We start from the raw sequence: 12,567 nt of genomic DNA on the forward strand, positions 1-12,567 counted from the left end.
AGCTAATACCAATAAATCTAGCTAACTGAAAGATTAACTCAAAATATTTCGCAATTTTTTTGGCCCCCATATACGAGGAGAAATGACTCTCTCACTTTGGGGGTTTCCTGGTCTAAAAATAGACCGACACGTGGTACACAAGAAGGGGAACCTGCCGATGACATCACGTTTCACTACCGCGGGGAAATTAAAAGGGTAGGTGACTTTGGTCGCAAAATTAATATACTTGTTGTCAAAAAATTATGTTTGATATATCATTTTGAAGCTAAAAGATTTCTCTGTCTAGTCATGTTGTCATAAAATATATTGTATTTTATGCCAAAGAATACATCCAATGATGGAATGGCACTTTAAGAAAACACGTTTGGAGTTTGCCCAGTAGCATGTGACAGACTCCCCAAACACATGGGCGAAGATTCTCTGGTCAGATGAGACTAAAATTGAACTTCTTGGCCCTCATGGGAAACACCCTGAGAATACCATTCCTACAGTGAAGCATGGTGATGCCAGTGCTATGCTGTGGGGGTGTTTTTCATCTGCAGGGACAGGAAAGCTGGTCAGGACTGAAGGAAAGATGGATGGCACTAAATTCAGGGCAATTCTGGAGGAAAACCTGTTTGAGTCAGAGGTTTGAGACTGGGATGAAGGTTCACATTCCAGCATGACAATGGCCCTAAACGTACTGCTAAAGCTACACTGGAGTGGTTTAAAGGGAAAACATTTAAATGTCTTGGAATAGCCTAATCAAAGTCCAGACTTCGATCCAATTGAGAACCTATGGCATAACTTGAAGATTGCTGTACACCAACGCAACCCATCTTACTTGAAGGAGTTGGAGCAGTTTTGCCTTGAGGAATGGGCAAAAATCCCAGTGGCTAGATGTGCTAAGCTAATAGAGACATACCCCAAGAGACTTGTAGCTGTAATTGCAGCAAAAGGTGGCTCTACAAAGTAGGGATGGCGAAAACTAAAAAAAATCTTGACCGACCACCGAGCCTCATTAGCCGGTTAAAGTCGGTTTACCTAGGAGTTTAAACAGGGATGCAAACGGCGCGCCTTTTTCACGGCTCGTGCAGATCCGATTTTTTTTGGGGGGGGGGCGGGCGTTGGAGTGTCTGAATAATTTCATCAGAGTAAATTCTGTATTAAAATTACTACATAAGCAAATGCCGTTACAGTCCATGAAAAAGCCGTGAAAAAGTCGGCATCTGCGCCTTTAGTTTGTGTGGAGAGATATGATCTGCAATAACATGCATTGTTGGCTACAGACCGAAACATACTTTCAGAATGCACTGGCCAAGGCAGGACTAAACTCGATGTGCCTTCTAATAATAATAATAATAATAATAATAAAAAATAGTAATTTGTAAGCTAAAAACCCTGTGTCTACACTTTTTTCTTTCGCCGAGTGGCAGCCAATGTTGCCAGATATTGCTGACGTTTTCCAGCTCAAAATATGTTCAAAACCCGCCAAAATCCACTTAAAACCGCCCAATCTGGCAACACTGGGGCAGCTGTGTTCAACTGGGGCGGGACATGACTGAATGGGTGCTTCTGATTTGTCAGCTGTCTTTAACTGGGGCGGGACATGACTGAATGGGTGTTTCTGATTTGTCAGCTGTCGTCCTTACACCGCATGGCATGCCCCAAGCGTTTACAAACACAGAATTCCAGGTTCTCCGCTCCAAAATCAGCAGCTTCAAAACGAGTGATTTTTTTTTCTCACCGACAACCAAAAAAAAAATTAACCGGTTAACGTTGATTCGGTCAACCACCGGTCAAACGGTCATTGGTTAACATCCCTACTACAAAGTATTCACTTTGGGGGGTGACGACCTATACACACTCCAGATTTCTGATTTTTCATCTTAATTATTGTTTGTCACAATTTATTTTTATTTTAAAAGAATTGCACCTTCAAAGTGGTAGGCATGTTGTGTAAATCAAACCATGCTAACCCTCCAAAAATCCATCTTAATTCCAGCGCGCATATTTTATATATATATATAAAAAGTTAGTGTGTACACACACTGTATTTTATATATATATATATATATATATATATATATATATACACACACACACACACAAGTTCAAATCAAAAGGTGAGAAAAGCTGGTGGATAGATAAAGAAAATATACAATAGAAGCTTTTTCAGACAGATTTTTTTTTTTTCAAATAAAATCTGGTGTGCGCTCCAGTTAGATTAGCCATCTTTTTGCTGAAGTCTTGTCACAGCTTCTTCTGAATGTTCACACAATCACTCATTTTCTTTCGTCAACTTCTGAGTTTATGATCTGGACAGATTATGGAAGCAAATTCAAAGCAGAGAAATTCACATGATGTGTAGTACTGAGTATCAGTCAATGGAAGACCACAATGAAATGGAAGTGCTTCAAAAGCTCATGACTCTAAACATGTTTGAGTAAGAAAAAAATAAAAACACTCCAGCTTCACCGATAGCAACAATAACCATGACACTGTCATTAACAGACTCTTCAAACGATCAGGGTCTTACTTTGAAATGTCCGGATTGACCACAGCTTGAGGCGACTTAACATCATCTGTTACCAAAAATAAAAAAATAAATAAGTGTAAAGAGCAACTGTCATTTACAGTTATAGTATGGACATTAAAGAAGAAAACATGACAGTGTGCTGTTAGAGCAAACTAATCCATAATAGGGTGCTGTGATGCCACTACCACTCTGAAAGCTGATTATTTTACTTTTATAACATGTCCTATTGTAATTTATTCCTCTGGCAATTTGCCAAAGATTATAATAAATATCAAATTCTCATCTCACAGTTGTTGAATTATTGATTCTGATTGGTCAGAAGGTGATGATTATTCTTCTATAACAGCAGCACCGACAGCCGGCTGGAATTCAAATCACAGGTTTATATTCAACAGTCGAATACTATTTTTTCTCTAGCAACAGCTCATTCACAGGGACATGCAACCCAGATGATCTGCATAATCTAAGGATAATAATGGATTTAAAAAAGTGCTGTTATTTCACAAACATATGTATGGAATTTAATACAGTTTATATGGTATTTAAGATAAACCTATAGTCGTTGATATGATGTTTTCTGTCAGGACAATTTATTTAACATTGATAGGAGTCTCCAGTGTCACTCAGTAGGTTTGTCATCATGGGAGAGGCTTCAGGACAGACCTTACATTTTCAGTCACAAGAAAAGCTTAGTTTTTTTATTTATTTAGAGAGAGAAAAAGAGAAGCTGGTGAGGGGAGGACTGTTTATAATTTTTATAATGCATGTGATGAAAAGAACTAACTTGTTTCACAGATGTTGGCCAACATTAAACATGACATAAGATGTAACCGGGTTAAAAAGCATGACGTGTCGTTTAACAATAAATCAAAACAGTTTAATAGCTGACATTTTAATAGTGCTATGGAATAAGAGGAAGAGGAATCAAACACTAAAAGATGTGCTGTCAGGGTTTCCCATACATAGACCATTGTGTGGCGCAGCGCCACACAATGGATTCCTAGTGCCACACAATCAGACTCGCGATTTTGAAAAAAAAAAATTCCCAATTGAAACATTAATGTCTGCCTCGCGCATATGACGGAGTGCGCGAGGGAGCGCGCGAGAGAGCGCATATGACGGAGTGCGCGAGACAAAGAGCATCCTGATTGGGTTACTCAGCAAAATAAGCCAATCAGCCTTCAGTGTGGGCGGGCTTCTCTTTTCTCGAGGACCGAAGTTTTCAGTTGAGTCAGTACAGCCTACAGGATCGGCATGGCAGAGAGAGCGCGCACGCCCCAAAAAACGAAAATACAAAACCCACTTCAGCTCAGATTACACAAAAGAATCTCCCTGTCTAATAAGGGTCAACAATAATGACAGTTTCGCACGATGTACTGTTTGCAACAGTGGTTTCAGCATTGCCCATGGTGGCGTAAATGATTGTAAAGGACATGTTGAGGTGAGGAGTGTCATTTCATGTGCATTATATTTAGGTCTACAACAGGCTGTCATGAAACGACCAAACTTACTGAAGATTTCCGTAAAGTAACAATGTATGAATATACATCATATATATCACATATTTATCAAATACAAGTCATATATAAGTGTGTATCTTTTATAAATGGGGTTAGCTTATCTAATGTATGTTGGGGAGAATCATAGTATCATATCTATATTTCTGATAAAATTTTAGGTATGATACCGTGTATAACTCTCCTACTTATTGCTCATTTCATAGGGGGACGGAATTGCTGGCATGTGCCGCGCGGGAGCGTCTGCCCAAATTTTTTAGGCCGAGATGAAATAGTTTTTTATTAAAAAAAAAAAAAATCCAATATGTAATGCCCATTGTACATGCCTGTTCTTTAATTCAAAATCACCATCTTGATCTTCAAATTGACCATATGGTATATGTATTACATTACACAACATCCTGTCCAGATAAAACCTAGTTAGTACACACAACAGTTGAAAGGGAAGTAATAAGTGATGTTGAATGTTGCCTGCTTAATATGCAAGACCTCCTGCTACCATGATAACATCAGAAGAAAGCTTAAGAGAATTATATGACAGAACTTTTTTCTGGTTTGCACTTCATTGTAAAGGATTAGAGTATTCAAAGACATGAATAGCAAAAATGCAGAAATATAATACTGTAGAGCTCGTTTATATTAAAAGGTGCATTGATTTTTTGAAATCATCAAATGTGAATTGATTAAAAATAAGTCTCTTGTACCATATTAAATCATTTTCACCTGGTAGTCCACCAAGAAGGGGAATTTATTTCCAAATACATTGCAACTTTTTGCTGATAAAATTAATGGTTTTGGGGTAAAAAAAAAAAATAGCCAAAAATCATTAGCTCTCGCCCCCTGGGCCCCACTGGGTGCCTGCAGCCCCCAAACCCCTGGCTTTTTTCAGACTTTAATATTTTTCATTCTCATCCCTGAATAACGCAGCCTTCCCGATTCGCCTTCCGACCCCTTATTTTAAAAAGGTAGCCTACGTCGTGCTCGTAATGAGCTTTATCATAGCCTTCGTGGCTTACATGAAACAGACATCCCTGAGTCAGGCTATAAACCAATTTTGATGCATACAGTAGCAGCTTGACGCGAGGAATCGGCCTTATTGCATTATCCCATTTATCCTGCTTCAGCATTCATGCAAGTTATTAATAATGGCTTGACATTCACAATAAATAAGGACTTCCCACTAGCCTAAATAAAATGTTATACTCGCGGGGATGCCTAGTTGATGCTATCTGAAGCATAAAATCTGAATATTTTAAGAAACATCTTTATTAGCTTTATTGGCAAAGTAGATAAACCATCACTGCACTGGATTTCTCAGCTATGAATAGGGTAAGCACATAGAAATTCAGTATTCCTTTGTATATTTTTTTTTGATGTAATGGAAATTTTTAGTGCTTTGATGAAGAAAATGTACTTTTTTATCCATAGATTAAAACAGACCTCCAGGAATAGGCTCCAAGGGGAACACCTGGCAGCCTGCTTACGAATCTCCATAAATGGTCCCGAACCCAATGACTCCCCTTACAATAGGGCACTTGAGTTTGTTTTCAGGAAGCCACGCAGAATTAAATGTTCTGATAGGGCATGCAGGCTTTGCACCAATTATGGTAATGCTTTTTCATTATTGTTAGTTGCCTTGGTGTTACCTTAAGTGGTTTCTTACATCTAATTATGATATTTTATTATTATTTTGTTGTTACATTATACTATTTATTTCATTTTAGTATTGGCTGAGGTAAGTGTTGAGTTCAATATTTAAAATAAAAACCTCCAGCTTGTTTTTTTGCACTTTATTCCTTGAATGTCAACTAAAGAATGATTGAAAGATTGCCACCAAAAAGGCAAAAAACTAAGGTAAAAACTAAATTTAACTTCAATTTTGGTGAGTAATTTTCATAAATTTAAAGAGACAGGTTTTCCACCAACATCAAGCCCAGCAAACTAATGGCCTGCACTGTAATGTAAAGTTGGGTCGAGGAATGAAACCAGGCAGGGTTCTGGTAAAAATTGTTTTAGCTGTCTTCTCTTAAAGAACTTAAAAGAATTTAGATTGAACTGAATAATCTCAAATGCTTCTTGTAGCTTTAAAATAGTCCCAGCAGGTGACTCTGAAGAAAAATACTGTGTGTTTGAACACCGCCCGCTGTAAACACTTTGCATACATCCCAATGACCCGACTCCACCGCGCACGATTCCGTCATCGGCACAGTGGAGCAGCACAAATTGCTACCTGGTCTGTGGGAAACACTGGCTGTTATATGAAAAACTACTCAGAGGTGGTAATGGCATCACATCACCCAGCCGATGACTATTTTCCATCTTTATCTTTATTTCATCGCAAGATAAAATATACATATCTTATGTTACAAAATATAATATAACTACAATTTAAAAAGTGAATACAATGTACTATATATCAAATAAAATTGAAAAGTTATAGTGCAAGATCATATCTAAAAAGTTACACGATTTATATAAGACTTCTTAAAACGATCAGTGTTAACTTTTGGGTGGCAACTGAAGTTCTTTCTACAATTGTACTTTATTCTCTTTTTCTTTGGCATCAATTCCCTTAGAGGGTGTTGACTTAAATACATTACTTTCTTAAATTCTCTAGTCCTGCCTTTCTAATAATTCATGCACATTAAAAGCTCTTGATGTATATTTAAGTTTATAGCATTCCTGTAACAGCATGTCCTGTCATGTATTATGACTTACTTGTAACCATCTATAGATACATTTAATCTTGTGAGACATCTGATAAGCAAGTTATAGTGGCTATAAAGAGTCATTACCAAGAAACTGCAAAGTCCTGAAGACTTTCATGTGGTGGAAAACGTACTGATACAAAACAATGATGCTGGAGACTCCTTCCATTAACGTTCAATAAAAGCTTCTGAACAGAAAGTTCCACCATATCAACGATTTTCTTCGCTAAATAAAGCTACGGTCACACTACAGCTCACGATGCTTTGCAGTGGGTTATTGAAGAAAATGAGGCATTTTGGTTGGTGATGCATGGTGATAAACAAGGAGAGCTAAAAGCTGTGGTCATGGAACAGGCGAATTATCACAGCTTTGGGCGCTCAAGCGACCACACTCCCTCACAGAGCACGTTGTGTGCGCTCTTGGGACCCAGTTGTTATGGGAAACACCTGATGCTGATTTGAGCGCAATGAACACGCACATGTAAGGACGCTGTTTTCAAGAGACTTTGCAAAGTATTATTACCATGGTCACATTTGTTTCTAGCCATGTTTATGACCCTGCTTTCTGTTTTGCTCGTTTGTGAAAATGTCACACCTGCTAATAAACACACTTCCTGCACTTAAATCCATGTACTGCCGCATACCTGACAGAATACTTGCAAAATCTCTGTGAAAACAGTGTCCTTATATGCCTGTGCTGATTGCACTCAAGTCAACATCAGGTGTTTCCCATAATGACTGGGTCCCAAGAGCGCACACAATGCACTCCGAAGTATCCCTGAATGTAAATGCACTTTTTAAATCTCGGCAAAGGTTAAACTATGCCGAGCCACTGTATTGATGAGGCTCCTACGAGCATCAGGGATATGGATTCAAGACAAATACATCTCAAAAAGCTCGACGAAGGTTCCCCAAGCTTCGGGAAGTATTCCCAAACCCATCTACAAGTATTCGCTGCTTAGTTTGCTGACGAAAACATCGCCATCAAATTTCAATGCATGCACTAAATTTTCATGACATTTTTAACCACTCAAGATGGAGACACACCAAAAAACAATTCGCGAAGCTCAGAGAACATTCATTCATCGCACACTGCATGACTGGTGGCGATGCTACCAATTTTTCATCGCCAAGTATTCACAAACCCATCGCGAGCTGTAATGTCTCGTCTTCTTCCGCTTTATCCGGGACCGGGTCGCGGAGGCAGCAGTCTAAGCAGGGAAGCCCAAACTTCCCTTTCCCCAGACACCTCGGCCAGCTCCTCGGGAAGAACACCGAGGCGTTCCCAGGCCAGCCGAGAGACATAGTCCCTCCAGCGTGTCCTGGGTCTTCCCCGGGGCCTCCTCCCGGGGGGACATGCCTGGAACACCTCCCCAGGGAGGCGTCCAGGAGGCATCCGAAAAAGATGCCCGAGCCACCTCAGCTGATTCCTCTCGATGTGGAGCAGCAGCGGCTCTACTCCGAGCTCCTCCCGAGTGACTGTGCTTCTCACCCTATCTCTAAGGGAGTGCCCAGCCACCCTGCGAAGGAAACTCATTTCGGCCGCTTGTATCCGCGATCTTGTCCTTTCGGTCATTACCCAAAGCTCATGACCATAGGTGAGAGTCGGAACGTAGATCGACCGGTAAATTGAGAGCTTCGCCTTTTGGCTCAGCTCCTTCTTCACCACAACGGACCGGTAAAGCGACCGCATCACTGCGGAGGCTGCACCGATCCGCCTGTCGATCTCACGCTCCATCCTTCCCTCACTCGTGAACAAGATCCCGAGATACTTAAACTCCTCCACTTGAGGCAGAACTTCTCCACCAACCTGGAGAGGGCAAGCCACCCTTTTCCGGTCGAGAACCATGGCCTCGGACTTGGAGGTGCTGATTCTCATCCCAGCCGCTTCACACTCGACTGCAAACCGCCCCAGTGCATGCTGAAGGTCCTGGTTTGAAGAAGCCAACAGGACAACATCATCCGCAAAAAGCAGAGATGAAATCCTGTGGTTCCCAAACAGGATTCCTTCTGGCCCCTGGCTGCGCCTAGAAATTCTGTCCATAAAAATTATGAACAGAACCGGTGACAAAGGGCAGCCCTGCCGGAGTCCAACATGCACTGGGAACAGGTCTGACTTACTGCCGGCAATGTGAACCAGACTCCTGCTCCGTTCGTACAGGGACCGGACAGCCCTTAGCAAAGAGCCCCGAACCCCATACTCCCGAAGCACCCCCCACAGAATACTACGGGGGACACGGTCGAATGCCTTCTCCAGATCCACAAAGCACATGTGGACTGGTTGGGCAAACTCCCATGAACCCTCGAGCACCCTATGAAGGGTATAGAGCTGGTCCAGTGTTCCGCGACCAGGACGAAAACCGCATTGTTCCTCCTGGATCCGAGGTTCGACTATTGGTCGAATTCTCCTCTCCAGTACCCTGGAGTAAACCTTCCCTGGGAGGCTGAGAAGTGTGATTCCCCTATAATTGGGGCACACTCTCCGGTCCCCTTTCTTAAAAAGAGGGACCACCACCCCAGTCTGCCACTCCAGAGGCACTGTCCCTGACCGCCACGCGATGTTGCAGAGGCGTGTCAACCAAGACAGCCCCACAACATCCAGAGACTTGAGATACTCAGGGCGGATCTCATCCACCCCCGGTGCCTTGCCACCGAGGAGCTTGCAAACCACCTCAGTGACTTCGGCTTGGGTAATGGACGAGTCCACCTCTGAGTCATCAGCCTCAGTCTCCTCAGTGGAAGACATGACGGTGGGATTGAGGAGATCCTCAAAGTATTCCTTCCACCGCCCGACAATGTCCCCAGTCGAGGTCAACAGCTCCCCACCCGCACTGTAAACAGTGTTGGCAGAGTACTGCTTCCCCCTCCTGAGGCGCCGGACGGTTTGCCAGAATTTCTTCGAGGCCGACCGATAGTCCTTCTCCATGGCCTCCCCGAACTCCTCCCAGTTCCGAGTTTTTGCCTCCGCAACTGCCCGAGCTGCAGCACGCCTGGCCTGCCGATACCCGTCAGCTGCCTCGGGAGTCCTGGAGGTTAACATGGCCCGATAGGACTCCTTCTTCAGCTTGACGGCATCCCTTACTTCCGGTGTCCACCACCGGGTTCGGGGATTGCCGCCACGACAGGCACCGGAGACCTTGCGGCCACAGCTCCGAACAGCTGCGTCCACAATGGAGGTAGAGAACATGGTCCACTCAGACTCAATGTCCCCCGCCTCCCTCGGAAGCTGGGAAAAGCTCTCCCGGAGGCGGGAGTTAAAGACCTCCCCGACAGAGTGCTCGGCCAGACGTTCCCAGCAGACCCTCACCATACGTTTGGGCCTGCCAGGTCTGTCCAGGTTCCTCCTCCGCCAGCGGATCCAACTCACCACCAGGTGGTGATCAGTTGACAGCTCAGCCCCTCTCTTCACCCGAGTGTCCAAGACATAGGGCCGGAGATCAGATGAAACGACTACAAAGTCTATCATTGACCTCCGACCTAAGGTGTCCTGGTGCCACGTGCACTTATGGACACCCCTATGCTCGAACATGGTGTTCGTTATGGACAAACCGTGACTAGCACAGAAGTCCAATAACAAAACACCACTCGGGTTCAGATCGGGGAGGCCGTTCCTCCCAACCACGCCCCTCCAGGTGTCACTGTCATCTCCCACGTGAGCATTGAAGTCCCCCAGTAACACAATGGAGTCCCCAGTCTGAGCACTCCTCAGTACCTCTCCCAGGGACTCCAAGAAGGCCGGATACTCTATACTGCTATTTGGGCCATAGGCACAAACAACAGCAAGAGCCCTCTCCCCAATCCGAAGGCGCAGCGAGGCGACCCTCTCGTTCACTGGGGTAAACTCCAACACATGGCGGCTGAGCTGGGGAGCTATAAGCAAGCCCACACCAGCCCGCCGCCGCTCACCACGGGCGACTCCAGAGAAGTAGAGAGTCCAGCCCCTCTCGAGCTGTAATGTGACCCGGGCTTTCTATAACATTAAGTCAGTTTATTACTAGGCATAGAATATTGTGAAGCACCATGATACAAGACCCTGTGAATTGCTTGTTGCTGTAGTAAAAATAACGTGTAGATTCATAGAAAACATGTTACTTGGCGCATGAACACCCCCTGACCAATCAGAATGAAGCTTTCAAAAGCATCGGCGTAGAAGGAAGAAGAAACCTGACCTTTAAGGAAACCGTAGTTCCTTTTCCATTGTCCACTCCGTGCTTGAGGTAATGAGCACCAACGGTGTCTCACACACTAGAAATGAACAATATATAGTTACTAAGTTACTAATTAGCCATCTGATAGGTGTGGTTTGGCCATTGGTATTTTAGCTAGTTGTGAAAGTTGCCAATAATAATAAACATAACCGAGTCTTACCCCACGAATGATGGTGAACTTCACTCCAAACAGCATTGTTTAACCTGACATTAATATAACCTGGAATTACAACATTATTACATTCATTTCACTTGTGTCAAATCAACTCAACCTGCGTCCACTAGCTAATAGACTTCAGCGGGGAATTACCTGTATTATTTTCCCCCGGGAGTGTTTGTAAATAATAACATAAGCATCCCGTTTATTTAGAATGCCTCAGCTAGCTTTACATAATGCTATTTGTTATCTAACTTATGACATTCTATGAGCTCAACTGCACATGCAATGGTGCATCACCAAAATGAGACCGTGGGAAACAAGGCTAAGCGTTAAACTTTCCTATGTATTTGCGAATGTATGAGAACACTCAAATATAGGTTGTATAAAAAAAAATCCAGTCAAGAGAGAATTCTGACTTTGCGTCATTAATTTGACAAGTCTTTTTTTCAGCCACTTTTTTTTTAAATCTTTCTTTCCACGAACAGGTAAAAAAAAAAAAAACCGTGCATTCCCTATATTAACCTGCAGAGGGAAGCACGTCCCTATTAGTAATATACTATCAGTGCGTGTCTGAGTCAGGCTGCTCCTATTGTTAAACTGTGTTCGAGGTATCATCACCAGCTTTCAGCCAAATTTCCAGCCCAACCACAACTCAGTAACCACACAAAAGAACTGAAATTAGCAGGAAATGTAGACAGTTGGCAAAACAGTGATATCTTTTCAGATTATTATTGTATCTGTGTTTTCTGTTGCATTAGTACAAGCAGATTGTTGAAATAAATGTATGCACTGTGTCCTGAGGGCTACCACAATCTACAGCTGTTGATCGGCCACTGTCGAAATTGCTTTGCTCAACAACCAAACAACAATGAACATGAAAGCAGAAATATTACGTTAAGTCCATTGCTAAATAGCCAGTGAAGAGTATAATGGCAATATTGTGCACAATTTTTTTTCTCTTAATTAGCAGCAGCAGCAGCATTAAACAGGGAGCATTTAAGCTTTTTTGTTGTTGTTGTTGTTGTTGTTGTTGCATTTTGCAAATATGATGGGGGGTTTAAGCCATTTAAATTCCAGCTTGCAATGTGACAAAACAGGACAAACACCAAGGGGGATGAATACTTCTGCAAGACACTGTGTGCACACACACACACAGTGTCTTGCAAAAGGAATTCATCCCCCTTGGTGTTTGTCTTGTTTTGTCGCATTGCAAGCTGGAATTTAAATGACTTTTGGGGGGGTGTAAAATGCCTACAAATTTAAAGGTGAAAATTGTTGTTTTACTGTGACACAAGCAATAATTAAGATGAAAAAACAGAAATCTGCAGTGTGCATAGGTAGTCACCCCCCAAAGTGAATACTTTGTAGAGCCACCTTTTGCTGCAATTACAGCTACAAGTCTCTTGGAGTATGTCTCTATTAGCTTAGCACATCTAGCCACTGGGATTTTTGCCCA

General features: G+C 42.7%; 1 protein-coding gene across 6 annotated transcripts in view; it reads right to left on the minus strand.

The window, feature by feature from the left end:
- The window catches only part of gfm2 (GTP dependent ribosome recycling factor mitochondrial 2), a 75,138-nt gene extending 63,740 nt beyond the window's left edge, over positions 1 to 11,398 (minus strand). The window contains exons 1-4 of one of the 6 annotated variants that reach the window (XM_060913238.1): positions 11,262 to 11,398; positions 11,112 to 11,155; positions 10,913 to 10,988; positions 2,519 to 2,564 (exon numbers count right to left, since the gene is read on the minus strand). In XM_060913238.1, the coding sequence (XP_060769221.1) occupies positions 2,519 to 2,564; positions 10,913 to 10,988; positions 11,112 to 11,147 (158 nt within the window). In that variant the 5' untranslated portion in view covers positions 11,148 to 11,155; positions 11,262 to 11,398. Of the gene's footprint in view, positions 1 to 2,518; positions 2,565 to 10,912; positions 10,990 to 11,111 lie in introns of those variants that run through there. The other 5 variants (XM_060913237.1, XM_060913236.1, XM_060913239.1 and 2 more) reach the window with 5 other exon arrangements.
- Positions 11,399 to 12,567: the final 1,169 nt, after the last annotated feature.

The sequence above is a fragment of the Neoarius graeffei genome, chromosome 28 (genome assembly GCF_027579695.1).
Source record: "Neoarius graeffei isolate fNeoGra1 chromosome 28, fNeoGra1.pri, whole genome shotgun sequence".
Taxonomy (NCBI): Eukaryota; Metazoa; Chordata; class Actinopteri; order Siluriformes; family Ariidae; genus Neoarius; species Neoarius graeffei.